This window comes from Eumetopias jubatus, unplaced genomic scaffold (genome assembly GCF_037043125.1).
Source record: "Eumetopias jubatus isolate StellerSeaLion01/CBP00866 unplaced genomic scaffold, mEumJub1_p1.0 scaffold_11, whole genome shotgun sequence".
Classification (NCBI taxonomy): domain Eukaryota; kingdom Metazoa; phylum Chordata; class Mammalia; order Carnivora; family Otariidae; genus Eumetopias; species Eumetopias jubatus.
This window is the reverse complement of record NW_028274817.1, coordinates 84944975-84969951: the sequence shown is the minus strand read 5'-3', so window position 1 is coordinate 84969951 and position 24977 is coordinate 84944975. Positions and strand designations below refer to the sequence as shown.

Here is a 24977-nt window from a genome sequence, read left to right as displayed (position 1 = left end):
CCCATTACTGTGGCTGTTCTGTCGAGAAAAGACTCTCTAAGGAGCTAGTGCTCTGTCGTAAATTAATAAAATATGTCACACGGAGGAAGAGGAAGTGAGGGCAATGAACCCTTAGCCTTTTGAGGATAATTTGGACCTCACAGCACTTTGGTACAGTTGGTAATTTTGATTTGTGGGAAACCTGTAAAATGAGGGAAAATAAAGACTAGCGACCCATTCCTGTGTTTGGTTTAAGGAATCGAGGCATGGAAAATAGAAAGGGTTTGACAGAGTATCCACCATTGTTGTCATCATTGTTATTCATTTTTTATGGGTGCTGGAGGAGGAGACGCTATACCTCAGAAGTGGTGGAAGAAAGCAATGTCTGACGGTATCATAAGAATTAAAAGGGAGGGGCGCCTGGGCGGCTCAGGCAGTTAGGCGTCTGCCTTTGGCTCAGGTCATGAACCCAGAGTCCTGGGATCGAGCCCCACGTCACGGGGAGCCTGCTTCTCCCTCTCCCTCTGCCTGCCCCTCCCCCTGCTTGTATGCTCTCTCTCTCTCTCTCAAATAAATAAATAAATCTTTAAAAAAAAGAATTAAAAGGAAGATAATCAAAGTCTTTCTCATATAGAGGAGGCTCATTTCTCCCCTTACCTTTTTTTTTAAATCCCCCTAACAGCTGCATTAAATGTATTAATTGCTTGGACATTTAGGGCATTTCCGGTATTTTGCAAATAATGCTGTAAGGAGGAATCGCATGCATCTGTCCTCTTGAATTGTTAGGGGCATGGCTTCATGGTCAGCTCCTCAAAGTAGGATTGCTAGGTGGAAGGGTAAAAGCAGATGTTTTGTCGGACTTTGCCCAATTGCCCTCACTGGGCTTTGTTTCATTTCTGCCTTCCCACCAGCAGCGTGGGAGAGAGCGCCTGCTTTGCCACAGCCTGGCCCACTGACTTGTGCCCCTTCACTAGCTGAGGAATGATATCTCAGCATCGTCTTTCTCCCCAGCTTTGTACTTGGGCAAACGTTTGTTAGCATTTTGCTCCATTCTTTTCTCTGTACATAGATACATAGACACACACACACACACACACACACACACACACACACACACACACACACACACACACTTTTTTGCTGAACCATTTGAAAATGGCAGACAGCATGATAACTCCGTACCTACAATTTTCAGCACGCCTCTCTTAAGTAGAAGGGCACTTGCCAGCACAACCACAATATTGTGATCACACCGGTGGAATTTAATATTGATAGTATGTATTAACAATCGATAGTATGTATTAGAACAATAGTATCTCATATCTAGCACCTGGTGGAATTTCCCCAGTTGTCCCAAAAATATCCTCTGTTTTTTTTTCTTCTGTATTCCACTCTATTCTTTTTTTCCCTCTCTCTCTGTTTTTTGTTTTTGTTTGTTTTATTTTTTTAGCTGTAGAGTCTAATCAAGGATCATACATTTTATTTCACCTTTACTTCTCTAATCTTGCATAGCCAACAGTCCTCTTTGGTTTTTGTTTCTTTGTTTCTTTTGTGAGGACAAATGTTTTCCAAGAGTCCAGGCTGGCTGTTGCCTGCGATGGCCTACACTTTGAGTGAGTCACAGTGTTTTCTGATGATCAGATTCAGGTTTTGGGCAGGAATGCTGCCCGAGCGATGGTATCTCCCTCCCAGCGTGCACCTGGAGAATGGATCGGCAGGTTGTCCTGGATCAGTGATGCGTGTGTGAGATCTCTCTGTGTGCTTTCAGTTGGCAGCAAGGTTGGGCATATCCGCCTAGGTTTAAGGGCCATTTTCATTTCTTTTTCTGTGAACTGCCTCCTCCTGTCTTTTGCCTTCTTTTCTCTTGCATTGCTGGTCTTTTCTGCTTGTTTGATTTTAGACACTCTTTGTATACTAGGTAGATTTACTCTTTGCCTGTGATATGAACTCCAAATATTTTTTTTTTCTAGCTTGTCATCTCTCTTTTGACTTTGGTAATTATATTCTTTAAAATTTTTGTTTCTTTTCAGGGATTCAGAAATACTCATCTTCTCCTTTATGGCCTCTGGATTTGGGGTCATAGTTAGAAAGGCCAGAGCTTTAATCTTATTTCTGGCTCTCTGTAGCATTGACTATAATCAGTCTGTAGGTCCCCCCCTCTCCCCGAGGGGCCTGGAGGCCTTTGGGGGAGTCAAGGTGAAGTTCAGAGAGTGGTGGTTGGCGAGAGAGGGGGAGCATTTGTGGTCTAGGCCCAGGGCTCCCAGGATAGGAGGATTCTGCCTGCCTGACTGATAGAGGCCACCTCCCCAACCCCCAGGACCTGGGCTATCCCTTGGAGCTTGGCTATCAGAACTTCCTCTACCCCAGTGAGCCAGATCTCCGGGACCTGCTTCTCTTCTTGGCTGAGCGTCTGCCCTCTGATGCCTCTGAGGATGCAGATCAGCCTGCAGGTATGGTCTGACCAGGGCACGGTGGGGGTGAAGGAGAGCGTGGCCTTCCTGGGTGTTGTAGGGGCCGAGAGACAGGTGGAGGTGATAAAAAGTTTGACTAGGGGTGGGGTGGGGGATGTATCTTTGCAAGAGCTGCGGTGGAAGGGAGGATTGGGGCTGGGGGAGGGGAGGCAGGGCAGGGGGAAGGGGCCTGGGCTTGAGCTGCCCGAGGTGGGGAGTTGGTGCTGGGAGGGGCCTCTCTGCCTCACCTCCTCCTCCCCACTCCAGCCACACGGGTCTCCTTGGTGCTTCTCAGAGACTCCAGGTGTGCTCCAGCCTTGGGGCCTTTGTATTTGCCAGATTATTCTTCCCCTAGATGTCTTCCTGCTTCACCCTCTTACCTTTTAGAGGCTCTGTTCACGTGTCACCTCAGGGAGGCCTTCCTCCCGACTGCCTTGTTTGAAATTACATGCCCCTCTCAATAGTCTTTACCCTCCCCTTGGATCATCACCTGGCAGATTTGTGTCTTGTACTCGAAGGTACCTGACTCGTGTTTTCCTCTACCAGCATGCCGGCTCCGTGAGGGCAGGGGTACCTCTCAGTTTGTTCGCTGAAGTATCCCAAGAGTCTAGAACAGTGACTGGTATGCAGTAGGTGCTCAGTAAGTGTTTTTTGAATGGCTGAGGGTGAGAATGATAGCTTAGACAGATATGCATCTCTGGGAGGGGGTCCGGGAGCCCCGGCTGCTCTCCCAGGATCTGCAGTTTCGGGGTTAGGGCACTGTCACCTGATGGATACTCCTTCCCCACCCCCCACAGGAGACTCAGCTATCCTTCTCCGGGCCATCGGGAGCCAAATCCGGGACCAACTGGCCCTGCCCTGGGTCCCACCCCTCCTTCGCACTCCCAAGCTACAGCACCTCCAGGTGGAACTCCCCAACTCACATCGATGTTGCCCGTCCCCTCACCTTGGCCCCATCTGGTTGCTCAGGTGTTTGCCCCCCCAGCAGTGCCCCCCCCTACAGTTCATCATGGAGGCTCTGATTCTGCTCTCCCCCCTCCCAGGGCTCTGCTTCCCAGAAGCCTTTCCACACCACCAGGCTGGTCATGCCTGAGTTGTATTCCAGAGGAGGTGAGTGGGAGGCTGTGGGGAGGGGCTGGGAGCAGGGTAGAGGTGGGCCTGACCCCCGCGGCCCGGCGGGAGGGCTAGCTGACCATGTTCCTGCCTCCAGAGCCCCGGGAGTTCCAGGCGAGTCCTCTGCTGCTACCAGCCCCCGCCCAGGTGCCCCAGCCTGCCGGGAGGGTGGCCTCACTCCTCGAATGCCATGCCATCCAGCTCTGCCAGCACACGGGCCGGGACCACCCTGGCGACGAGGACTGGGTCCGCCGGGCAGCCCGCCACCCCACCCAGGTACTGCCCAAAGCCCGGCTCCCTGCTGCCGAGGCCTCTGCTCGCAGCTGCTTCCTACTGCTCGCCTCTCAGCGTCCCGCGGTCCTCTGCCGCCTCCTTTCCCCACTTGGCCCCTCATCCCCTCCCCCCTGCATTGCACCTACCTGGCTCCTCCCCTGAGGGAGCCCTGGAGTCAGAAAGACGGTGGACCTCAGACAAGTCACTCTCCCTCCCCCACTGCAGAGCCTCGGTTTCCGGTTCTGAGACTTGGGGGGTGATAGTGCCCTCCCCTCAGGCTAGCGCTCCACTGACCCACCGAACAACGGGCAGGCTCTTAGTAACCAGAGTGGTCAGGGTTTGCCCACTTCCTCCCTGTTTCTTTGACCTTCTTCCCGCCCCTGAGTTTCTCATTCCTTCTCTGTCTCTGCCACTGTCCCTGGTGCTCATTTTTTTCTGTCCCTAGGTGTCCGCACTGTCTCTTCTGGTTACTGTCTTTCTTGTTCTGTGGTGTTGCTGCCCCTCTTTCTTGCTCCTCTGTCTGTCTCCTCCTTTCTAGACTGTGTCTCTCCCCCTCCCTTCTGTTCACCTCTGTCACTCTCTCTTTCTGCCTGCCCCTGCCTCCCCCACTGCCATTTGTTCTCTCTTGACTTGTGTCTTTTTTAAACTTAGAGACGTTTTCAAACACAGAATATTCTAATGATATGTGCCCGTCATCCACCTTCAACTATGAGCCTTTCACCAATCTTTCTTCATCTGTTCTCCCCCAGTTGTTTTTTCAGTATTATTTTAAAGCAAATCCCGGTACACATGCCATTTCGACTCTAAATACTGAAGTGTGCATCTCTTAACTCATAAGGGTATTCACTCTTTAAGGTAACCCCTGGGTCATTTTCATACTTAATAACATTAACGCCTTAATACCAGCTGTCACGGATTTCATAATCAGATTTCCCCAGTTGTCCTGAAACTGGTTCTGTTAGTTCTCTCTCTCTCTCTCTCTCTCTCTCTCTCTCTCTCTCTCTCTCTCTCTCTCTCTCGATTCTACTCCGCTTCCACTGCTTCTTTGCCCAGCACCTCTGACTCTCTGTCTCTGCTCTGTCCCCACGTAGCCTTTCTGTGTCACCCTCTGATTTGGAGGCTGCTGACTTACTGCCCGTATGGGGAGCGAGTGGGTGGAGAGAAGCATGGCTGTGGGGGGGACCCCGTCCTTGGGGAGCTCCCAGACTGGTGGGTCAGGAGAGGGGACTGGCTGGTAGCCCTTTGTCAGGCAGCTCCCCGGAGGAGGCAGGGCCTCGGGTGCCCAGCAGGCCCTGACACCCTCCCGTCTGCCCCGCCTTCTGCATCCAGGAGGATACACGGGCCCAGCGGCAGCGGCTGCAGAAGCACCTGGCTGAGCATCTACGCCAGACCTGGGGCCGACCGGGGGCTCCCCCACAAGCCCGAGACCTGGGAGAGCTGCTGCAGGCCTGGGGGGCAGGGGCCAGGACCGGCGCTTCCAAGGGCTCCCGCTTCACACACTCGGAGAAGTTCACCTTCCATCCGGTGAGCGGGTCCGAGTGGACCCGGGCGGGCCGATAGGGCCGCTCTCTGTGCAGACGACACACTTTATCTGCAGAGATTCCCGTGTTCCCACTGGGCTTGCCCTCTCTGTGCTGGGGGTCCCCTGGCACCTCAAGGGCTTCGGTGGAGAAGGGGGGAAGGGTGCTCTGTGTGCAAACCCCAGCTTCCCTTGGACAGTCTCCCCCGGACACATCTGGCCTTGACCTAGAGGGGCTTCATCCTTCTCGTGGGCCCCCTTCTCGTGTCAGGGTCAGGGAGGTTTCTTTCTGAGCAAACAGTCCAGCCTGAGGTCTCAGAGAGTGCCTGGGTCCTCATAAACCTCGTCTGACCGCTGTCAGCAGTTGGGTGGACAGGAGCGTGGTGCTGGAAGGGCGCTTGGAGCGGGTGCTGAGGCTGGGCTGGGAGGGCCTTCTCCGACGGCCAGGATACCCCTGTCTCACTCCCCCAGGAGCCCGAGGTCCCGGCAGCCCAGGTGTGTGATGTGCCGGCCACCTCCCAGTGGCCTGAACAGGTAAGCCGAGCCGTGGCGGGGGTTCTGGGCCCTTATCCCGCCTAGTGGGCCTGACACCCCCGCCCCTACTGGCTTGTGCCTCCCAGGACACAAGGGCAGCTCAAGAGAAGGAGCTGGAGTCTCTTCGGGAACAGCTGGAGGGAGTGAACCGCAACATCGAAGAGGTCGAAGCCAACATGAAGACCCTGGGAGTCAACCTCGTGCAGGTGGGGGGTGGGGCTGCGGGTGGGGGAGGCGCTGCCCGCCTGGGTTTGGCTCACGGTGGGGTCTAGAGGGCCTAGAGGGCCTTGAAGGGGCTGAGAGGACTTCGTGGAGGTCTGCTGATGTCAGAAGGGTTCAGAGGCGACCTCGGGGGCCTGTGGGCTCTCGAGGGTTGAGGAGAATCAGTGGGGTGAGAGGGGGATATAGGGTCAGGGGAGTCGGACCTGTGGGGGTCAGGGGCACCCGTGGGCATCGGTCTGTGAGAATCGGGAGGGGTGGGAGCATCTGTGGGCATCTGTGGGCGTATGCTGGACCTGTCTGGGCAGGGGCTTGTGGGCCTTGTCAGGGCTTCCGGGGGGGGGGGTCATTGTGGAGGTAGAAGGATCAGAGGGGCCTGTGGGTGTCTGTCACTGCTTATAGGTTTCTGTCACCATCAGGAGGGGTCAAGGGGCTGCTAGAGGGTAGAGGGGTGTGTTCTTGTCTGTCGGGGCTCAGGCTAGGCCAGGGCCTTCCAGGCTCGGTGGGGCCTAGAGGCCTGTGGTATGTGGCTGGGCTCCTCCGCTGACGGGAGTGGGGGTCATGGGCTGCCAGGTGGAGACGGAGCGCCGGCAGAGCGAGCTCAGCACGGCGGAGCGTGAGCAGGCCCTGCGCTTGAAGAGCCGGGCGGTGGAGCTCCTGCCTGACGGGGCTGCCAACCTGGCCAAGCTGCAGGTGGGGCTGGCACCGGGGCTGGGCGGGAGGGCTGGAGTTGGAAGGGTCCAGCCTGTGTGACACGGATCCCCTACCCCCCCCCCCCCCGCCAGCTCGTGGTGGAGAGTAGTGCCCAGCGGGTCATCCACTTGGCAGGTCAGTGGGAAAAGCACCGGGTCCCTCTCCTGGCTGAGTACCGCCACCTCCGAAAGCTCCAGGATTGCAGAGAGGTAGGTTGTGAGGTCCTGGGCTGTGGGTGGGGTGGGTTTGGTCCCTCCCTGGGGGGCCATCTTTGTGCTCTGCTCACTCTCCCTCTGCCCATGGGGTCCCGGCAGCTGGAATCTTCTCGACGGCTGGCAGAGATCCAGGAGCTGCACCAGAGTGTTCGAGCGGCTGCCGAAGAGGCCCGCAGGAAGGAGGAGGCCTACAAGCAGCTGGTAAAGCCTGTGCAGGGGCCCCGGGTAGGTCCGAGGGGGCGGGGGGCTGGGTCCCAGGGGAGTGTCTGCTGTGTTCCTATCTAGGTGTCAGAGCTGGAGACCCTGCCTAGAGACGTGTCCCGGCTGGCCTATACCCAGCGCATCCTGGAGATTGTGGGCAACATCCGGAAGCAGAAGGAAGAGATCACTAAGGTGCATCGCTGCGGCCGTGGAGGGTTGGGGCGGACGGGCAGACACGGCGTGAGGGGCAGATGCGTGTAGCACGGCCACGCGGGGACCTCACACCCTCTGAAAGGCAGAGCTGTCTGGCCACACCCCAACACAGAACCCTCCTACCCAGCCCACTCCAGCCACAGCTGATGCGGTGACGCAGGCCCCATCTGGGTGTGAGCACGTGCACGCGACTCTGCCCTCAGCCGGCCGGCCCACCCGGGCCGCACGTGGGCTCATGGCTGCCCTGTTCTCTGCCAGATCTTGTCAGACACAAAGGAGCTTCAGAAGGAAATCAACTCCCTGTCTGGGAAGCTGGACCGGACGTTTGCTGTGACCGATGAGCTCGTGTTCAAGGTGTGGGCCTGGCTGGGCCAGGTCGGGGGAGGGGGGCGGGGGGCAGGGGGCGGGCTGGGCTCCCGCCTGCCTATCTGCTCACAGCTTGGCTTGGGCCTCAGCCCGGTGTGAGCCGTGTAGGTCCACGGTGGCTCGGGCCTGGCTGTGCGCCGCAGAGGATGAAGTCAGGGGAGTGGGAGAGGGTGGCCCTGTGGGGGTCCTGGAGGGGGTATGTGGGAGGAGGGGTGTGGGGGAAGCCCACTGGTCCCTTCTGTCTGGTCAGGATGCCAAGAAGGATGATGCCGTTCGGAAGGCATACAAGTATCTAGCTGCCCTGCACGAGGTGAGTGAGGCGTGAGGGATGCTGGCTGGGGTGGGGCGTGGTGGGGGGGGTGCCAGCCTTCTGCTCCTGCTGTCCTCAGAACTGCAGCCAGCTCATCCAGACCATTGAGGATACAGGGACCATCATGCGGGAAGTTCGAGACCTTGAGGAGCAGGTGAGGCCTGGGGGTGGGAGGGGAAACCAAGGCAGGCCAGTGGACAGCACCTTGGTTTACGCCCAGAGAGGCTGTGGGAGCAGACACAGCCTACGGCTGGACTCAGCCTTGCCCCATAGTAGCTGTGTGTGTGACCTGGCACCGGCCAGCAGCCTCCTCTGAGCCCTAGCTCCCGCCCCGAAGGTCCTCGCACCTGCCTCCCTGGGCCATTGGCAGAGGCTGCAGCCAGAGTATGTGGTGGCTCACGCTGCCACGTTAGCAAATGGTGCTTTAGGTGAACAGATGACACATGCAAAGGCCAGGTGGTAGGGCACAGCACGCTGTTGCGGGAGGAGGGTGGGAGGAGCACGGACGGGAGGGACCTCGAGCGGCCTTAATGGAGATGGGGTGGTAAGCAGGAGCTGGGACAGGGGCCCCGCACACAGAAGGTGTGCAATTCATGTTGCCTTAGATTGAGACGGAGATGGGGAAGAAGACTCTCAGCAACCTGGAGAAGATCCGCGAGGACTACCGAGCCCTTCGCCAGGAGAACGCTGGCCTCCTGGGGCGGGTCCGGGAGGCCTGAGGAGCCCCCAGCACCGGTCTGCACCTGGCCTCGGGCAGGGAATTGGGATGTTGGGGGCGATGGCCAAGCGCTTGCCCTAGCCGTTCCCTCTGTTGGCTGCGCTCCTCCTGCTACGGCCTTGGCCCCAGACCCCTGCCCACCTGACCCCAACCCTGATCTGGGGTGATCGTCCAGAACGTGGGAACTCGGCTGCGGTTTATTGGAGAGGGCACTGGGGTTAGGACCTTGGATCCCAAATAAACGAGGGGCTCTGTCTGTAGTCTAAGCTGAGGCCTGGATGGGGACACAGGGTTCAGGGCTGGGAAGGTGCGGCGGGCGGCAGGTGAGACATGGGATCTATTCGGCGATTCCGTGTGTGTGGCTGTGAAAGCCCACGTGGGACTCCGGAGACCCGCTGGGGTGCCAAGTGCGTGTGCACGACATGAGATGCACAGGCGTGTTCTCGTGGGCTGCATGAGCAAGCTGATGTTTTGGGGGCTGCGTGAGAATGTGCACGACTGGGGTGTGTTTGTGTGGCTCTTTGGGACGTGAGATCCTGAAGGTACCAAGGCTGCTTCTGGGTGGGGCCCTGGGCATGCCTCGTGTGACAGCGCAGGTGAGGGCCGGGGGAGGGGTAGGATGGCCATGGGTGTGTGCTTCGGGTTGTGTGGGTTGACAGGACTGTGCTCAGGTATGATTGTCTGCGAGACTGCAGAGTTGAGGTTGCCCGAGGGTACTGAGGCAGGCTCTTTGTACTGTGTCCAAGGGAGACGGTTGTGACTGTGGGTGTGTCTTTTCCAGCCCTGAGATCATCTGTGAGAGCGACTGAGGCAGGCTGTGTGTGTGGTTGGTTGTGAAGGCTCAGTTTGGCTAAAGAGCTTGTTGCAGGAAGGTGGGCTGGGGGGCCAGGGCCCCTCTGAGCAGCCTTGGTGCAGAGCATACGATCTAGAAGGGTGGTCAGCTGAGGATCAGGGTCCCTGGCAGGCAAGACCGTGCACACCTCACTTCTTGGTCCCTGTGGGCACATCCAGGGCCCGTCACCCCTGCCCCCGGCCGCTTCCACCCCCCATTTCGGCCCCTGTCCTTCCTTCCTCCTTTCCTTGGTTTTGAGGTTAGGGGCCGGGTGTGGGGTTGGCATTCCTGCTGGGCCTCTGGCTCCTCTTCTTGCGGAACTCGAACTCATCCACGGTCCACACGGCCCCCTTCTCACTTTCCACCCGCACGAAGCACTTGTGCAGGCTCAGGTTGTGGCGGATGGCGTTCTGCAGAAGGAAGGCCCACCAGGCCGGGGGGGCAGGGGGAATGGGTAGGCAGTCACTCTCTGAGGTCAGCAGGACCCACCCCAAACCGGCCTCCCACCCCTTCCTGACATGTCTACAAGCCCCGCCCCCCTCCTGAGCTTGGTCCAGCACCCCAGTGGCATTGGAGGCCCTCCCAGCCACTGCCACTTCCAGAGGAGCCTACCTTCCAGGTGGCAGGGTGGTTCCTGAAGAAGGCAAACATGCGTGTGAACCAGTGGTAGATCTCGTTGAGTGTCCGCTGCTTCTCGGGAGCCTCTAGGATGGCCTGGAGGTTAGGGGGTCAGGGGGTCAGGGAGTCCCTTCCCCAAAGCTGGGCTGAGAGTGGCAGTGGCCCACCCTGGGTGTCTGACATGGGTGGAACTGGGGGGGGGGGCGGGGGAAGGGAGGGAGGGAGACGGTGTGAGGTGATAGGTCAGAGACAGGGTTAGAAATGGGATGAGGTGGAGGGTCAGGCCTGAGGTTGCAGTAAGGTCTGGTTCAGGGTAGGGCCAGGATTAGGTTAAAGGTCTGGGATGGAGTTGGAACTGACCGCCTCCACAGGGGCAAGGTGTCAGGGTTTGGGAAGGTTGAAGGCCAGGAGTAGGGTCAAGTTAAGGATGTGGGAGGGGTAAAGGGCCAGGCAGAGTTAAAGGTCATCAGGGAAGGGGTTGGTTAAGGGTCTGGCTGGGGATGGACTGGGGCGAGTAGAGGGCTGAGGGATGGGATGGCATTAGAGTCAGGAATCAAGAGGCGGACCTAGTGATATCGTTATTTTCTGTGTCAGGCATGTGGTTAGATTCAAGGTCAAGAATAAGGTTGGATGTGTGTGGTCGTTAAGGGTCAGGGCTTGTGTTAGGTATGGAGTGAGGCTAAAGGTCAGGGAATTGGATCTGTTTGGATTTAGGAGTGGGGTTAAACAAAGGGTCAGAGATTATGGCTGCAGTGAGGTCCTGGGTCAGGATGGGGCTAGGCAGGGGAATGCGTGGTGTCGTGTAGGGGTTAGGTGTGGGCCTAAGGTGAGGGTCTGGGCAGGCTCTGATGAAAGTTCTGGGCAGACATTAGGGAGATTCAGGGAAGGGGTTGGGATGGGGTGAGGCCAAGGGTCAGATAGGTGTCACAAGGAAGGGGTTAGAGGCAGGGTCCGGCCGAGGGATGTGTTGGTGTATTGGGGCATATGGGGGCCAGGGAAGGAGTTAGGATAGTGTCTGTGGTGGGTTTAGGGCAAGGGGCAAAGATCAGGTTCATCTGGGGGCTATTTTACAGATCTGGGAGGGGGTTAAGTATGGGGTCGAGGTGGGCATCAGGGCATCAGGGGGGTGGGTTGAGGGCCAGAATTGGACTCGCACTGGACTGGATAGTGGTTTCTGTTTGGGTTGGGGGGGCCAGGTCTGGAGTGAAGCCGGCTTGCGGCGGGGGGGATCCAATCGGAGGCCTGGGTTCATGAAGGAGCCTGTTCTGGGGGTGCTCAGAAGGAGGCTGGGAATGTGGGAGGCAGGTGCCCACCCCCCATTTCTTTTCCTTTTCCTCGGCTCACGCTGCCGGCTTACCCAGCGGATGAGGGTGGCGTAGGTGAAGGGGGGCCGCATGTTGTGGAACTTGAAGTAGTCCATGTTGTGGAAGAACTCTGTACGGGGTGGGGGAGGATCGGTCCGTCCTGGAGCTCCTAGTTCCCTCTCCCATCCCCCACGCTACAAGGAGAGGCTACCCAGCTGAAATCCCTCCCTGACAACACCAGTTTTCACCCTCACGGTTACTGTGCTGAGCGCTGGGCATTGACCGTATCATCTACTGCTTGCACCACTCCCACCAAAATGGGCTTCATCGTCCCCGAAGTTTAAAAGAAGTGAAGTAACTTGCACACCGAAGGGATGCAAGCGGCCAAGTGGCAGAGGCAGGTTGACACTCAAGGGCCCTGATCCGTCTTAAGCCCACAGCCCAAGCCTTGCGGGCAGCCCAGGATGCCTGAGCTTGGGAGAATCACCCCGCTTTTCCTTGGAGGGGGAAGGGAGAGTCCCTGGGAAGCGCTTAGCTAGTTCTCTCCCTTCTGATGACCGAATGGAGTAGCTGAAGGCCGGAATGAGTGAGCCCCCGGCCCCAGGGGAGATGGGGCTAGACAGGAGGAACTACAATGGCGGGGGTGGGGGGGGCGGTGGCGGTGCAGGGGGCTTGCAGGCCTTGGAAACGCTGAAAGGTAGCTTCTGCAAGCAGTTATGTTTTCCCAAAGGCTGTGTGGCAGTGCTGGGGAGGGTCGGTACTGGCTGTCTCCCACCGGCTGCCAGTCAGGGGGATGAGGGGCTCAGGGGGGTGGGGGGCACCACGTAGGGGTACGGGCCATCCTTACCTGGGAACGTGCTGTTTCCATGGCTGCCCCAGAGGTGCCTCCTCACAGCAAACAGGCCGTCGGGGGCCTCCTGGGGGCTGGGCCAGGCTGGGCCAGGGGTTACCGGAGTACCTGCAGCTACGATGCAGCAGGAGCCCTTGTCGGATGATGCCTGCGGGGGGAGGGAAAGGCGGGTGATTCAGAGGCTTACACTTTCCGCTTCAATTTTAAATAAGTGTGGTTTGTTTGTTTGTTTTTAAAGCAAGTGAGCTCTCTTCTCAAGTCCAGTCTGATGTGGAATCTCACAAAGCAGCATTGAGCCGTATTTATTAGAGTGTGAGTGTGGACGTGCGCCTGTGTGCGTGGAGAGGCGCAATGCTGGGGCTGAATCTCTGTGTGTGTGTGTGTGTGTGTGTGTGTGTATGTGTGTGTGTGTCTGTCTGTCTGTCTGTATGGAGAGGCGCAATGCTGGGGCCATGAGCTGGGGCTGAATCAGGCTCCTACACCTTAGGGATGCTAGTAATTAATACCTATCGTGAGTGGCCTCATGAGGATTCGATAGACTAACCCCAGCAGCGTGCTCAGGAATGGTGCCTGGCCCCCGGGGCCAGCTTCACCGATGTGTGGCCTGTGTAATCACACAGGTCCCTGCCCTTTGTTTACTGCTCTGTGGGGGTCATCTTGAAACCTGGGCCCCGTGATTTTATTGTGCGCTGGTTCCTGCATGTCGTATGACCAGTCCCACCAGTGGCACAGGGTCTGTGTCCAGTAGATGCTTGGTGATTTGCGGTTGCTTTGAAAACCCAAGATCATGATGTTTCGGGACCTTGGGGTCAGAGGGTTTGTAACCGGAGGGGACAGGTTTCCAGGTCTGGGCATGTTTGGAGCTGGGGACAGGGGCCCAGAGTCAGGGCGTGGGTGTGAGGGTAAGTCCCCTCCACCCCCCCTCCAGCCGCCTGTGCCACTTGTGGGCCTGGGGTGGCTCACCGTGGTTGGAGCTTTGGTCAGGGCCATCTTCCCAGCCAGGTGGGCCTGCATAGCGCCCAGCTTCTCCTTCTCCAGCACCAGCTGTGAGGACAGGGCACAAAGTGAGGCCTCAACTTGGCCTTTCTCTGCCACATCCTCGCTCAGGCTGTGGTTCTCCCTGGGAGTGCCCTACCCCCTCCCTTCCTTTATGCCAGCCCCCATCCTGGGTGAGCTTGGCTCCTGGCACAGCGTGGATGTAAGGCTCGCCCATCATCCCCCAACCACCCCTCTCCTACGTCACCTGCTGTTCCAGAGACTGCACCACCTCCCTCTGGAGGAGACACTGTGCCCTGCCCTTCTCATCTAGGAGATGGTCCGCCTGGCAGTGCCTGGGTAGGGGGAGATTCCATGTGGGTGACCACAGTGGGTCTGGCCTCCTGGCTCAACACTCCGAGTGAGGAGGGCCAGACCCTTTGGGAGGTCTCTCCTCAGAGGCTCAGCCTCCCTCCCCTCTCTCTACCTCAAGTCTCCCTCTTACACCCGCTGTTCCTTCAACACATGCTACTTGGCATCTCCTGGTGCCAGGCCTGAGCTCGCCACTGGAGCCTGGCGGGGGTGCTGGAGGTGATGTTGGAAGGCTGGTGAGCTGAGAGGTGGGGTGAGGTAGGCGAGGGCAGGAGAGGCTCTCCAGGTGGAGGGGACAGCCTGTGTAAAGTCATGGTCGTGAGGAGGACAGGGTGCAGAGTTGCCACTGATAGTTGGGTATGGTTGGAGAAGGGATGTGTGTGTGTGTGTGTGTGTGTGTGTGTGTTTGTGCGCATGTGCGTGCGGTGGGACCGAGAGGAGGCAGCAAGAGCCACTGTGACAATCGGGGACTGTGGGGATCAATAAAAGCAGGCTGGTGTGTTGGCAGGAGGGCTAGGGTAGCAGGGCAAAGCAGTTAGGAGCGTGCATTCTGGAGCCTGGCTGCCTGGATTCAAATCCCAGCTCTGTGACTTAGGAACTGGGTGATCTTAATCAAGACACTTAACTTTTTGTGGCCTCAGTTTCTGTATCCGTAAAATGGAGGTAGGTAATAGTATACACCTCTCTTATGATGCCCCATTACACGGATGAGGAAACCAAGGCCCAGAGAAGCTAAGTAACTTGCCCAAGATCACACAGCCAGCGATAGGACCAGGATTTGAACCTACGGTGTTAGCCTTAGCCTTTTGCCTCGTCATTACCCACTGAGATGAGGCCTGAGCTGGGACCTGTACCACAGACCTCCTCCCACACACTGGGGACCCTCCTGGACTGGAATGGGCCTGGGTCACTCACTTGAGGAAATCCTCTGGCTCCTCGAAGACCTTCTCACAGCCGGGCCACTTGCAGACACCATTTGCCAACAGCGAGTAGGAGCCCTGGGGCACGGTCGAAAGGGTGCTAGGGGGACAGAGGGTGTAAGGGGAGGCAACGGCAGGGCAAGGGTCCTTCCCAGCCTGGTCCACTGACCTGTCTTTCCTGGGTGTGCCGGGGCTTGGGAAGGTGCAGAGTAAGGCTGGCTCCCTGGACACCCACTCCAGGCTGGCCACGTTGATCCCTGCGGGTGGGGACAGGGCATCTTTGGGGACCGTGGGCTGGGCCCTCAAGCTCAGCCCACAGAGACTCTCCTTTTGAGCTTCCCACCCTCCTGAGCCTCGAAGGCCCTGACTCCCAGGGGGCTCTGTCGGCCCTAACATCCAAGGCTTCTGGGGGAGCAGCTCAAAGACTGCCATTTGCAAGCGCTGACATTTTGACTGCAAAGACCCACGGCTCTGTGATTTTTGCCATTCATTCTGCACCTTTAAGGTTCTGAACCTGACATTTTTTGGAGGCTGGAGTTTCCCAGATGGTAAGACCCGATGCATCTGACCTCCTGAGGGCCGCCATTCAGCAGCCTACGCGGCTCCCACTCAAGCACTGGGGGGCTCGGGGTTCTGTAGAGCTGTGGGGTGGGGTGTTACCAGGTGGCAGGCCGGGCCGGGCCTTGAGGGAGAAGACGCTGGTGGCAGCAGTGGGTGGCGGCAGGCTGATCATAGCTGGGCTGTCCAGTGGGCGAACCTGCAGCACGGGGGTCCGAGCGTGGGTATCCACCGCTGAGAGCTGGGGGCACACGGGGGCTGTGGATCAGCCTGTTCCCCGCCCCCCGCCCAGTTCTCCCACCTGCTCCCGCCGCCCTGCCCATTCCGGGTCAGTACCTGGTGCATGAAGTGCGGCCTGTCCTGGAGGAGTGCCTGCAAGTGGGGTGAGGGGCCCAGCCGTGCCCCAGAGGGTGCCACCATGACTAGGGGCACCGTGGGCAGCTGGGGGGGGTAGAGAAGGCAGGCGGGTGAGATGGCATCCTTCTCCTCACTGTTCTACATGTCTAGTTCATACACTTCTCACCACAACCCCACACGGTAGGTACTCTGATCATCCCCGTTTTACATATGTGGAAACTGAGGCTCGGGGAGAGCGAATGACTTTTTCAAGATCAAACAGCTAATAAGTGGCAGAGCTGGCCTCAACTGTGTCACCTCCCCTCTTTGGGCACCAGCCCTTTCCCCTGTCACACGGGGAGGGGGACACACGGCCACGCCTGTGGGACCGTGATAGGAGCTCCTCTCCTGAGGCTGGGATTGGGAGGTCGGGGAGAGCCTCGAATCTCTGAGACCTGCTAACCGGGGACTTTCTTGGCCCTGTGACATCTGCATAAGTCACAGACTTGCCTGGGACCCAGAAAACCACTTCCTGTGCCCCAGCTGGGCCCCCCGCCCCGTGCCACAGTAAAGGTCGGCACCTGTAGGCCCAGGTACCCCACCCTGCCTGCCCCATCCTGGGCCCTGGGCCTCACCTGCAGCTGTGATGGTGGCATGGGGTTCAAAGAGGAGGAGGAGGGGGCATGGGCCCCACCTCGGAGGTCCCGGCCCTGGAAGGTTGCCCCTGGGCCCTTGGCCCCAAGCAGGTCTGAAGCCTTGGGTGCAGCCCTCCAGCTGGGCGAGGCTCCCGGGGATGGGCCAAGCACCAAGGAAGGGGCCGAGGGCTTGGCTGGCCTGGGGTTGGGCATTGGGTCCTTGTCCGAGGGCAGGCTGTGGGTACACAGGGGGAAGGAGTTACACGTGTGCCCAGCGGGGGTGTGAACTGCTCAACCACCTGAACCATGTGGACCCCCCCCACTCTAGTCAGAGCAGGCATCAGTGGGGGCCTGTCCCCAAGGGCTCCACGGCTGGACCCCAGCTCTGATCAGGTGTACGTGTGGCACACACCCACGCATCCATCGGTGTCAGGAACATAGGTGTGCGCGTCTCCGCACACGTCCCATGTGCAGACGTGCCCAGGTCCAGCACTCAGCGTGCCAGTGTGTGCTGGCAGAGCCCTGGTGGTGATGTGTCCTCCACGAGGGAGGTGGGGGATTGGGGTCGTGTGTGGGGTCTCAGCCACGGGCAGGTCTCAGTTTTTTTTGCCCCCAACCGCTTAGGGCTTGTCTCCAAGCCTCAGCCCCCTGGTCCTCCCTGCACTCTGCATAGGCCACAACCTTTGCTGATGCTGCTGGGACTGGTGTCTGACTCTCCTGGTGGCATTATTTCATCCCAGTGACCTGGCATATACAAGGGTGGAGGGGGGCATGGACTCAAGATCCCTCTGGCTGCGGGGAGAGGGACAGACCCCAGGAAGGCGACAGCCAGGGGTACTGGTGAGGAGGCTGCTGTGACAGTCCAGGCAAGTGACAAGTGTGGCACAGACCAGGATGGTGGCAGTGGAGATGATGAGAAGTCGGTGGATCCTGAGTGTGCTTTGAAGGTGGAGGCGGGAGGATTTGCTTGCAGCTTGCATGGGGTGGGGGGTGGTGAGAGGGGGACGGTCAAGGTGACCTCTGGCCCGGTGTTTGCCTGAGCAGGCTGAAAGGACAGAGTGGACATCACCTGAGCTGAAGGGGAGCAAGGTTGGGGGTGACGATCCAGGTGTGGATGGACACGAAGAGTCTGGCGTTAGACACGCGAGTGGAAATCCTGAGTGGGCAGCGGAGTACAGGAGTCTCTGGAGCTCGGGCAGGGGTAAGGTCTGATCATCTCTGGGCTCCTGCCTTGCACGAAGCTGACATGGCAGGTGTCAGGAAGGAGGGATGGGCTCTCTTGAGCCAGGGCCCGTGGGAGCATCTTGACTCAGCCCCCGCCAGAGTTTACCCCAAGTCTGCTATCCAAGCCTGCCTGCGCTCATGCTATATGGCCCTGCCTGGAATGTCTGCGCTTCCTCCGTATCCCCTATCTGGGCCCTATCCAGAAAGTCCTCCGTAATGGCTCCAGGCTCCTTTGCTGAGCCCCAGAACTGAACACTCTGCGACAGGCAGGGCTTCCGTTTCTCAGAATCCCAGTCTAAGAGGAAGCCGGAGCTGGAAGGGACTGCCTAGTCTAGCCACCATTTTACTGAAGGGAACACCCAGGTGCAGCGTTCCACAGTCCCATGGCAACTTGAGAGCTCCCTATCTTTCCCCAGAAAGTGTGTGTGTGTGTGTGTGTGTGTGTGTGTGTGTGTGTGTGTGTGTGTGTGACTCCCCACCCCACAGCACTGGGTTGGGCACACAGCTGCCAAGAGCGGCCCAAACTGGCACAAGGACGATTTCGGGGAGCAGTTGCACCTTCCTTTCTTTGCTGTCAGCTCACAGGGCCTGTCAGAGCTCTGGTGCGGGTGGGGGTGGGGGTGAGAATCCAGGTATTAAACTCATAGTCTCCCCGGGGGGGCGTAGAACATTACTGTGTGAGAAGCAAGAGCCTGGATCTATGGAGGCTCAGAACTCAGTGACCACGAGGCGGTGAGCAAATGAATGACGGCGGAGATTGGGGGTGAGGCTTCTAGAAGCCAAGGCATGCCAAAGACTGCCAGCAATCTACCAGTAGCTAGGAGGGAGGTACGGACAGGTCCTCCCTCGTAGCCTCAGAAGGAACCAGCCCTGTCGACACCTTGACCTCGGACTTCTGGCCTCCAGAACTGTGAGACAATAAATTTCTGCTGTTTGAGCACCCCCCGCCCCCCCGCCGCCCCCAGCTTGTGGTAATTTGTTACAGAAGCCTGAGTAAATGAATATCGACTTTGGTCTCCACCACTCTGGCCTGGCCCACACGGCTGGCCCGTGGTCACTTCTGAAGCTGCTGGGACACTTGGCTGGGGCTTATAAGAAATCTCTTCCTCAAGCACATCTGTAATGTCCAGCCACAGGGAAGCACAGGTACATTCTCAGAAAGGGGACATAGATATGGTCTGTCTGGTGGTGGGGAACCTGGAGGGCCGGGCTGGGCAGCCAGCTTCCTGCACTGTCTGTCGGGGCGTCCCTTTCTGACTGTTTCTCAGAAGCTGCATGGAGGATGTTTCTGGGACACAGAGTGTGTTTTCATATCGGGGTCTGCATCTGGGCCCTGTTGTCACGTCCCCAGATTTTCCGCCATTGACGTCATGGCGGCCGGATGCGCTGGGCTTCATCGGCACCAAGGAGAAGCAGATACCCCACCCCACGGGTTTCGTTCCGAGAACTGGCTGGCCCATCCTGCAGCCGTCTCAGCCCAGGTGGGAGTGATGTGGGTGCTTGCGGATGTGGTGAGTGACGTCCATCTGGCCACCATGACAAGTCCTGGGCCCCGTAGACTTGGGCCACGGAGAGGCCAAAGGTTTCATGCTTGGGGAGTACCATGCAGATCCTACAGCTACTGGGACCCTGGGGGTCTTCAAATGGTACTATGCCAGAACCTCAGAATCATAAAACATCATTTCTTAGGTTCAAAGGATCCCAGAGTCTCAAACCCACTCTGTGGGGTCCATGGGTCCAACTTCACAGAAGGTGAAGGCCAATGTCAATGGTGTCCAAACTCACTGGAACTCCTTGAAGGACAGGCAGCTCATTACCCCACAGGGCCTCTGGCCCACCAGGCTTAGAACTGTAGCAAGCCTCCTCTTAGCTTCCCTCCTAAGTTCTGTGACAGCAGGAGGGTCAGAATCATCTCCTCTACTCCCCTCAGCCTGGGGCTGGGCTCTGTCACTAACTAGCTATAACTCTCCGCGGGCTCGTATGTAAACTGGGACAGTAATCGTACCTCTTGTCCAGAGTTAATGCACATGAAATGCTTAACAAAATGTCAGTGATGGTAAATGAACACCTACGGGGCCTCAGTCTCCCTGTTCATTCTGGGACAATGTTCCCATACTCACAGCCATTCCACAAGAGATGGGGAGGGAAAGAGGGAAAGGTAGAGGGCAGCATGCCTCTGGCTAGGGCCTCATGGTGGGGAACAGGAAGAGCCTTGGCCGGTCGAGAGCCCGCTGCCAAGCTCTCTGGAGGGGCCCGAGGATAGACGTTCCCAGGACCAGTGCCAATTCTGGGGACATGGTTGAATTCTATCCACTGCATATCATCCTTCAAGACTGATTGACTTATCCTTCCAGTATCACTACCCTCTGGCCACAAGGTCTTCTGACCCATGGGACCCTGGGACCCCACCCAGACTAGCTCTTGGGAGGTTGGGCCCCACACTGGCCCATGTGGCCACAGAGCCTCCTGCCTGAGTAAGGATCCAAGTTGTAAGAAGGCAGGAGGGGGAATGACAGCAGCTGGTGGGGGGGGGCAGCTCAGGTCCCCCTCCTCCCCTCATGGGTGCTGAGAAGTAAATGGAGGCCCACAGTGGGGGAGAGAGACAGAACCGGGGTCCTGCCAAGAGTCCCATGGTCTGAACTTGGGTCTCAACTTTGCTACTCCATCCCTGGGAGGCCTTGGGAGAGGCCCTCCGGCCCATCTCCAGGCCTCAGGTTTTGCTCCTGTGTACACTGGGCAGAGAGAGGCATGGAGGAGATGAGGGCCAGGGCCCTTCCACTTTGTGTCTGGGTGACCTGTTACGTGTCTGCAGGGTGTCAAGTCGGCAACTGCCCCTCCATCCAGGGGACTGGCTGAGAGACAGGAATACATAGAGACAAAGAGACAGAAACAGAGAGAGACAGACAGATAGACACAGGGGAACACAAAGACCCAGAGAACAAGAGATACAGAGAGATGGGAGAAACATGAGGTGGGACAGAGATACACAGAGAGTGAGAGATGCTGAGAGAGAATGAGAGAGAGAGAGAATGGAGGGGAGAGGAACTCAAAGGAGCAGAAAGTCCTAGAAGTATACACAAGGAGGGAGAGAGAGGGTGTGAGAAACAAAAAGAGTAAGAGAACGGCACAGGGAGATGGAGAGAGTGAGAGATGCCCCAAATAGAGACAGAGATAGAGAGACAGAGGGAAACACACACACACACACACACACACAGAGAGAGAGAGAGAGAGAGAGAGAGAGGGAGAGATGGATGCCTCAAACAAGAACAGTTGTTGATCTCTGGCTAGAGGAACTGAGGCTGTGTCAAATAACAAGGAAAAGTGAAGGGCAAGCTGCTGGGGGGGTGGGGGCTGTGGTCAGGGAATGTATTGTACTACAAAGCAACTGTCAGCAAAGTGGTATGGCTCAGACACTGAGGAACAGAACAAAACAGAAAGCTCAGTCACAGACCAACGTCTAGAGAGAAGTGAGTTCGTGATGAATGTGGCATTTCAACCTGGGAGACGGTGGAGGATATACTATTTGACAAATGCTTCTGGGAACATTAAGGGAAAAATAAAGTTAGTGAATGAACAATCAGTCCATTTTCCCACCAATTCCTCTCTGCCCAGTTTGAAATGTCACCAATCATCATATACCCTGAAACACATTCCAGATCTATTAAAGAGATAAACAAGAATATCCAGTAGTGCTCTTGGGCTTCTTGTATGTCAGGCCCTATGCTAAGCACTTAACGTGGTTAGTACATTTAATCCTCACAACAACTCTTTGAGGTAGGTGCTACTATAATCATCACAGTACATGTGAGGAAATGAAGGTACAGACAAGTCAAATGCCTGGCTAAAAATCACACAGATGGCTTGGGGTGAGTTGGGTTTGTCCCAGACAGTCTGACTCCCATACCCACACTCTTAACCTCCACAGCAAATGGAAAAAATGAAGCCATAGAAGAGACTAGAAGCCAACACAGGTGAACATTTATCTCATTTTCAAGTGGGAAAGGACTTTCTAAGCACAAAACCAGAGACAGTAACCACAGAAGAAAAGAGTAACCCATTTGACTATATAAAAACATCATAGTATCACAAAACTCCATAAACAAATAGAAACAGTGAGTGATGAATTGGGGGAAAATATCTGCTATACATGTATGGCTATTGGAAGGTTAATATCCTTTCTAAATAAAAAGCTGTGACAAATCAATAAGAAAAATGATGAACACCCCGTTGGGACTAAGGATATGACCAGACAACTTAAGAAAAAATACAAATGATGAATAAATAGTATAAATAATCAAAGATTGCAAATGTCAACAATGTGGTAATATTTTTTCTTACCTGGTATGCTGAGGAAGTATTTAAAAATGATAATACCCACCCAGGGTTAGCTTGAGTACAAGAAGCATATAACAGGACAGCCTTTTGGAAGAACGATATGCAGAGAGGGTCAGACACCTTAAAAATGCACACGCCCCTTGTCCCAGCAACTCCATTTTCAGGAATCCAAGGAAGTAATCAGGGATGATTATGGGGGAAAGAACTAGAAGCCATCCAAATGTCCAGGAATTGGCATTTGGTCGAACCAATCGTGTTTCATACCAGTGTGAGGATAGTCTTGACAGCCATGAAAGATCCTATGTTGAAACAATTTTTAGTGATCTACAAAGACGCTCCTATTAATTGAATAAGGCAGGAACAAAACCAATAGAGAGAGTGGTTCTAATTTGGTTAAAAAAAAATACTAACAGCTAACAGTGAGCGCTTGCTAAGCCTGCAGAGATGAGCTCACCCCAGCCCTGAACAGCCTGCTTGGTTCCTGGACACGGACTCTGGACACACACACACACCCACACCCACACACACACTCATGCACACATGGTCCCGGGGTAGGACCACACAGCTAAACCACGATTGATGGTGGCACAAAGTGCCCCCCAGGAGGTCCTCTTGTGCCATGCAAGCCCAAGTTCAACTGAGCGCTCAGCCTGACCTGACAGCTCACTATCCTCCTTTGATCGGGGCAAACAGAACTGATGCTCACTCTGGTAAGATGGAAATGTCCTCTTTGACGTTACTCAATCCACTATTATTAGGCACCAACTGTACCAAGCTCTGTGCTGGAAGCTGGGTGGGGGGGAAGGCTAGACAAGAGAGCAGGAGAGACAGTGGGAGAAAGACGGAGGAAAGGAGATAGAGGGAGCGTGGTGAAGATGGAGGAGACAGAGACAGGGAAGCTGGGCAGAGCCAGAGGAAGGGCGGTGGAGGGTCCGAGTGCCAGGGAAACGGGGGGGCGGGGGGGGCAGAGCGACACGAAAGAGGGAGACAGGGCGAGCAGACAGAGAGGGGTGGGAGCTATCAAGAGACAAGAGACAAAGAGGATGGAGGGGTGTAGTTGAAAGTTCCAGTTACACCTGGACAGTTTCAAGTTGTTCCAAGCTCTGAAATTTGTAAAGACTGGCAGTTGGCCTATTTAAAAAAAAAAAAAAATCCTGCCCATCTACATAGCAATCAATTTATTTATCGTTGCCTCTGCCCACGCATCGATTAAGCACTTTCCCAATCAGTCTGCCGGCATTTATTATTACTATTATTATTGTAAAAAAAATCTCTTACCTGGCTGAGCCACAGGAGCTGTGTGTGTCTTGACGGTACCGGAGGGCCCCTGACCCCCCCCCCCCCGCCGCCCGTGCCTGCCTCACTACCATCTCCTCCACTGGACCCGCATCTGATGGGGGAGAGCGGGGACACTCACCTTGATGAAGTGGACTGACAGAAAAGGATCAGCCTGGCTTGTGGGAAACTGTCACATATCAAAAACAACTTTGCTTTTATACCGAGAAGAAAAACCACGGTGTGGAAGCCACAGACCTCTCTCTCTCTCTTCTAATAATCCAAATTTTTTTTTTCGATGAGTGTGTGTGCTGATAATCACGGGGTGGGGGGGGTTCTCATAGTTTTTTCTCTCTCTTGCTCTCTCTCTCTCTCTCTTTTCTCTCGCGAGCTCTGTTTCTCCTCTTCTTGATTATGAGACTTAAACGGAAATTTTGAAATTTTGGGTTTTTTCTTTGCCCTTTACGAGTCATCTGAAAATATGATTTCTTCCTCTTGCCACAGAGGTGAGAGGTATCAATGAGATAACAGGGCTCATGAGAAACCACAGTTTTTTACACAAAAGTGTGTAGAGTTAGAAAAAAAAAAAAACAAGGGAAAAAAAAAAACTCAAATAAATCACGGAGGTGTCCCAAGCAGGCAGAGATACCACTCTGTGAATGTGATGGGATGGGAAAAAAACTAGCGAAAGAAACTGAATAGGGCTGGGTTTCCAGAGGCCTTGCCCTGCTCCATGCCTCAGTTTCCCCTTAGGTAGAACTGATGGTCATCACTGCTCTTACTGCCCAGGGAGGGGGAGCTCTGCAATCCATCTCCCCACAGAGGGGGCCATGGAAGTTATTTCACAGAGGAAAACGCACAAGTCACAGAATCTAACAGTCTGAGAATCACTGGCTCCCAGAATCCACTTAGCATCACTGAGTGAGGAGAGGGAGAAAAGTCTCGTCTCATCACATCGTAGGGCCTGAGAGCTCTAACCTGGAGGGTACCCTACAGGGAAGGTCCTGATGAGCCCCCCGGTGTTAATGCATCCATCCTCATGAAGCCCAGAGGCCCCTTGGGGCCCCGACCCTCTCCTAGTCAGGGACACTGTGACTTGATGCTTCTGAGGCCCTCAGCCTTTGCAATTTTCTACTTTGAAAAATCCCAGTTTCCAAGGTTTTCAGATGCCATATATCCATCATCATCCCCATAGCTGACATTTATCTCCAATTTTCCACGGGCCAGACACCGTGCTGGACGATTCTCCCAAGTGATCACATTCAATCCTCACCACAGCCCTTTGCGGTCCATCTTGTCATCATGGCTGTTATACAGAGGCACGAAGTAGTCGAGTGACTTGCCCAAGATGACAGAGCTGGCAAGTGGGAGCTCTGCCTTCTTTGGTGCCGGGAGGGCTTAAAAACCCCCAGGTTTCCTTGGGCCAAACAGTCTTGGGTCTTAAATTCTAGACTGCAGTGACAGGGAAGTTCTGAGATTTGGAGATTCCTCTGGGGGCTTGAAGCTTGTGAGGTTTTATGGTTGTCCAAGAATTGGTGCTGCATTTCCATACTTGAGAAGTAGCCCTCTTTAACCAGTGGTCAACAGGGGAGACCGGGCCCCAGGGGCTTCTCCTGAGAGGTCATGGCTGCCGCTCCCAGCCCCCGGCTCCTCAGCGCCCTGCATGGCCCAGGGTTCTGTCATCCAATGTCTACTCCAAGCCCTCTGCAAGACTGGCTTCAGGCCTGGGGAAGAGAAATTGGAAACCGCTTTTTATTCACATGGTACCAACCTAGTGGCCAAGACCCACCCCTTTGCCCCTTCACCTTCCCCGCTCCCCGCCCCCCACTTCCCAAGCCCTGAAAAAAAGGAGAGCCTCTTTCCTTAACTCTGACTCACCTTTCTGGAAAAGCCCAGAGGGGGCCTGATGGTCTGGCTTTGTGAAGATAAGAAAAAAAAAA

General features: G+C 56.0%; 2 protein-coding genes across 5 annotated transcripts in view; one reads left to right on the top strand and one right to left on the bottom strand.

The window, feature by feature from the left end:
* CCDC22 (CCC complex scaffolding subunit CCDC22) overlaps positions 1–9063 on the top strand; it is a 13290-nt gene extending 4227 nt beyond the window's left edge. The window contains exons 3-17 of the mRNA XM_028113368.2: positions 2297–2429; positions 3227–3333; positions 3473–3539; positions 3640–3818; positions 5145–5339; positions 5806–5868; positions 5955–6074; positions 6661–6780; positions 6873–6989; positions 7095–7196; positions 7281–7388; positions 7668–7763; positions 8026–8085; positions 8165–8239; positions 8691–9063. Coding sequence (XP_027969169.1) covers positions 2297–2429; positions 3227–3333; positions 3473–3539; positions 3640–3818; positions 5145–5339; positions 5806–5868; positions 5955–6074; positions 6661–6780; positions 6873–6989; positions 7095–7196; positions 7281–7388; positions 7668–7763; positions 8026–8085; positions 8165–8239; positions 8691–8804 — 1656 coding nt within the window. The 3' untranslated portion in view covers positions 8805–9063. The remainder of the gene's footprint in view (positions 1–2296; positions 2430–3226; positions 3334–3472; positions 3540–3639; positions 3819–5144; positions 5340–5805; positions 5869–5954; positions 6075–6660; positions 6781–6872; positions 6990–7094; positions 7197–7280; positions 7389–7667; positions 7764–8025; positions 8086–8164; positions 8240–8690) is intronic.
* On the bottom strand, positions 8545–24977 carry FOXP3 (forkhead box P3). Of its 4 annotated transcripts, none has more exons than XM_028113371.2 (13): positions 24916–24975; positions 23180–24761; positions 16204–16438; positions 15569–15673; positions 15335–15431; positions 14844–14931; positions 14670–14774; positions 13651–13738; positions 13371–13451; positions 12405–12555; positions 11611–11687; positions 10248–10349; positions 8545–10045 (listed from the first exon to the last, which is right to left on the bottom strand). In XM_028113371.2, the coding sequence occupies exons 3-13, from the start codon at positions 16414–16416 to the stop codon at positions 9896–9898; spliced, it is 1257 nt and encodes a 418-aa protein (XP_027969172.1). In that variant the 5' UTR covers positions 16417–16438; positions 23180–24761; positions 24916–24975; the 3' UTR covers positions 8545–9895. The 4 variants fall into 4 exon arrangements, with proteins under 4 accessions (XP_027969172.1, XP_027969171.1, XP_087884920.1 ...); XM_028113370.2 differs by having other exon boundaries at positions 15335–15473; positions 24916–24974; XM_088028794.1 differs by having other exon boundaries at positions 14670–14931; positions 15335–15473; positions 24916–24977.